The following is a 3381-nucleotide window of genomic DNA, read 5'->3' on the forward strand; positions in this document are numbered from 1 at the left end:
CTGCGTTTATGAAAGCGGCACGCTTGCGCAACCATCCCCTCTCCCCCATGCCGCCACCAACAGCCCGCTGAGCCAGGAAATTTGGACACCGCTGTTTTCAAGGACCGTCATTTGTAAAATAATAATTATAGGGCAGTTTTTCACCTACACACATAATGGTACTTTGCACATCTGAACTATAGCCCAGCAAATAGCCTGAACTGTTGACTCCTGAATGATCTGCATGAAATCTGAATCTTGGTTATTCGCAAAGAGCCACAATAAAAGAATTCTCCTCTTCCAAAATTAGTGTTAAAAGTACGGGTCGGTGTGTGGAAAAATAACAAATTCTCGTTTTCAGAATCAATTCTGAGGCTCCCAATTCCTTAATTCTAGGTGCATATTATTTTTTTCACATCAAGGAACCTGACAATCAATTTAGTTCCAACTAAAACCAACAAAATGGGAAAGTTACACTAAACAGCGACAGCTGTGCCTCAACGCAAAAATACTTCATTTAATGCAACCTAATCCATTATCAGTTGGATTTCTCCAGTGACTGAACAGATTCTGCTCGCCAAAGCTGGAATCAATGGAGGGGGGAATTATCCTGATAGTTACCATAAGAGTCGCTTTAACGGGGAGATGGGTGACATATAAATTTATTTAATAAATAAAAGAATAAAAAATAAAGAAATGATGGCATCAACGGAACCAACCTCTCATACAGATACTTCCTTTGGGGGCGCCGGGCCTAAAATGAAATATTTAAAAAAAATGGCTTATTAAGTGTGAAATTACAAGTTAACATTGTTAAGTCTGGTGCAGTTATGTGATTTTTCACTGAGTGACCACAGTGCTTAGCAAAAGAGTTGGTACCTGACCAACCATGATGGTACCAATCGTGATTTGCAATTGAGGAATACAGACAGTCCTCAATTTATGACAACTGAGCCCAAAACCTCTGTTGCTAAGTGAGACAATTGTTAAGTCAGTTTTACCCCATTTTACAGCCTTTCCTGCCACAGGTGTCAAGTGAATCGCTACAGTTGTTCAGTTATTAATACGGTTGTTAAGTGAATCTGGCTTCCCCATTGACTTTGCTGGTCAGACGGTCACAAAGGGTGATCACATGACCCCCAGGGACACTGCAACCATCATAAATATGAGCCAGTTGCCAGGTGTGTGAATTTTGATTACGTGACCATGGCAACAGTCATAAGTGTGAAAAATGGTCATGTCATCTTTTTCAGTGCTGTTGTAACTTCAAACGGTCATTAAATGAAGTGTTGTAAGCTGAGGATTACCTGCACCTGTAGATGCACTGCTTTGAGTTGTTTAAAGCAGAGGTCCCCAACCTATGGGCTGCGGCTGGGCCGCATGAATAGTTGGGCAGTGCACGCGTGCACATGCGCGTGCTCACTCCCCCTCGTGCCATTGCTGCAAAGGCTGTGTGGGTGGCGGCATCGCCGCTAGTATCGCGCAGGGGTGATGTCATGAACCTTGTGTGGATGGCAGCAGTGCCACAAGCAGGCCACAGCACGAACCTCATGCAGGGGTGGCGGCATGCTCATCGTGCTGGTGGTAGCATCGCTGCAAGCCTGGCAGCACCATAAACCTCACACAGATACCGGTGTTGCCGAGAGCCTCGCGTGCATGCTCGCACACCTGTTTGCATGGTGCACATGCTTGCAGCCTGCTTGTGCGCATGCGCGCACGTGTGGCCACATTCGCGTTTGCGCATGTAAGGCACCTGCCCCTTTTTCCCACCAGGTCGCCAACCCAGAAAGGTTGGAGACCCCTGGTTTAAAGCAAAGCCGGATGTAAATCTAATTTAAAAAATCCGAATAGCTTTGGGCTGTGAGAAAAGTCACCATGCGATCTAAACATGAGGAGGGGATGGAGGAATTATGGCTAGCTGAAAACTGAAGAGTGTTTTCTCAGCATTCATCTCATCCTATAAAAGGATAGTGCAACGTTCTTGGAAATGTTTTGACTTCTGGTTGCTTCCCACAATGCATTTCACGCTATTACCACCCTACTAGTCTATTCCAGGATAAAGAACTGGTGAAATGACTAAAAGCTCTCACAGATCCCTCACAAGGTAAACCAACGTTATTAGTTCTTCATGAGCCCTGGCGGCACGGTGGTTAGAATGCAGTATTGCAGGCTAACTCACTGCCCACTGCCAGGAGTTTGATCCTGTCTGGGCTCAAGGTTGACTCACTCTTCCATCCTTCTGAGGTGGGTAAAATGAGGGGCCAGATTGTTGGGGGCAATATGCTGACTCTGTTCCAACCGCTTAGAGAGGGCTGTAAAGCACCCTGAAGCGGTATATAAGTCTAAGTGCTATTGCTATGAAAGATGGCAGAGATCCATCAAAGGGTCACATTTGGTACTTTATATTCTATATGCCACATCTGCTAATCTTTATTTATATTTCACATTTCGTGTGTGTGTGTGTTTATATATATATATATATTAAAATGTTCAGTTAAAAATGTTTAAAATTCTATTTTTTTTCCTAAGGAGGCAAGAATAATTAACCTTGTAAAAAATGGTTGACATTGGCAAAGGGAACAACGTATCTTCCCTGCCTGATGGGTCGAAGCCAGTTTCAAAAGTAACCTGGCCATGTAGGGCTTTATAGATATAACTAACATCTTCAATTGGACACAGAAGCAAACTGGCACCCAATGCACTTTGCGGAGCAGAGATGTTACATGTGCCTTTCTTTGAGCACCCAGTATAACTCATGTGGCCGAACTCTGAACCAGATGAAGCTTCCGGATACTTTTCAAGAGTAGCCCCATGTAGAGCACATTGCAGTAGTCCAAACGGGAGATGACCAGAACATGAGTGGCTGAACGGATATTCTGTACTATTGAACGTATATTTTGAACCACTGAAGGAGAACCACGCAAGCATTGACCTAACCAATTTCCCACCCTGATTGGGGAATTGTATCTTAGTTACCTCTCGGGAATCATCATCTGCTGAGACACTGCGCTGAAAGGGCTGGTAAGTTGGGGCAGATCCCTTCTTGGTCTCCTAAAAGACAAACAGGCATTAAAAGCAAGCTAAAAGCAACCCCAACCCACTAGACCAGGGCTGTCCAACCTTGACAACTTTAAGAACTGTGGACTTCAATTCCCAGAATTCCCCAGCCAGTCCTCCTGGCTAGGGAATTCTGGGAATGGAAGTCCACAGGTCTTAAAGTTGCCAAGTTTGGACACTCCAGCAATAGAATCTTTCTTCTGCACCTCCTTGCATTAACCCGGCTTACTTTCGGTTTCACCTTCCGAGTCCAAGAGCGTTTGAATCCCGAGTTCTTGTTCTCAACTTTGATAGCACTGATGGCCCCCGTTTTCACCAGCATCTTGGCTTGTTCTGTGGCTGTTG

General features: G+C 44.8%; 1 protein-coding gene across 1 annotated transcript in view; it reads right to left on the reverse strand.

The window, feature by feature from the left end:
- LOC107287883 (negative elongation factor E) overlaps window positions 1–3381 on the reverse strand; it is a gene marked incomplete at its 5' end in the record, with an annotated part of 11403 nt that extends 8022 nt beyond the window's left edge. The window contains 3 exon segments of the mRNA XM_015816443.1: window positions 699–733; window positions 2956–3030; window positions 3266–3381. Of these exon segments, the coding sequence (XP_015671929.1) occupies window positions 699–733; window positions 2956–3030; window positions 3266–3381 (226 nt within the window).

This window comes from Protobothrops mucrosquamatus, unplaced genomic scaffold, assembly GCF_001527695.2.
Source record: "Protobothrops mucrosquamatus isolate PMUCROS unplaced genomic scaffold, P.Mucros_1.0 scaffold_114, whole genome shotgun sequence".
NCBI classification, from domain to species: Eukaryota; Metazoa; Chordata; class Lepidosauria; order Squamata; family Viperidae; genus Protobothrops; species Protobothrops mucrosquamatus.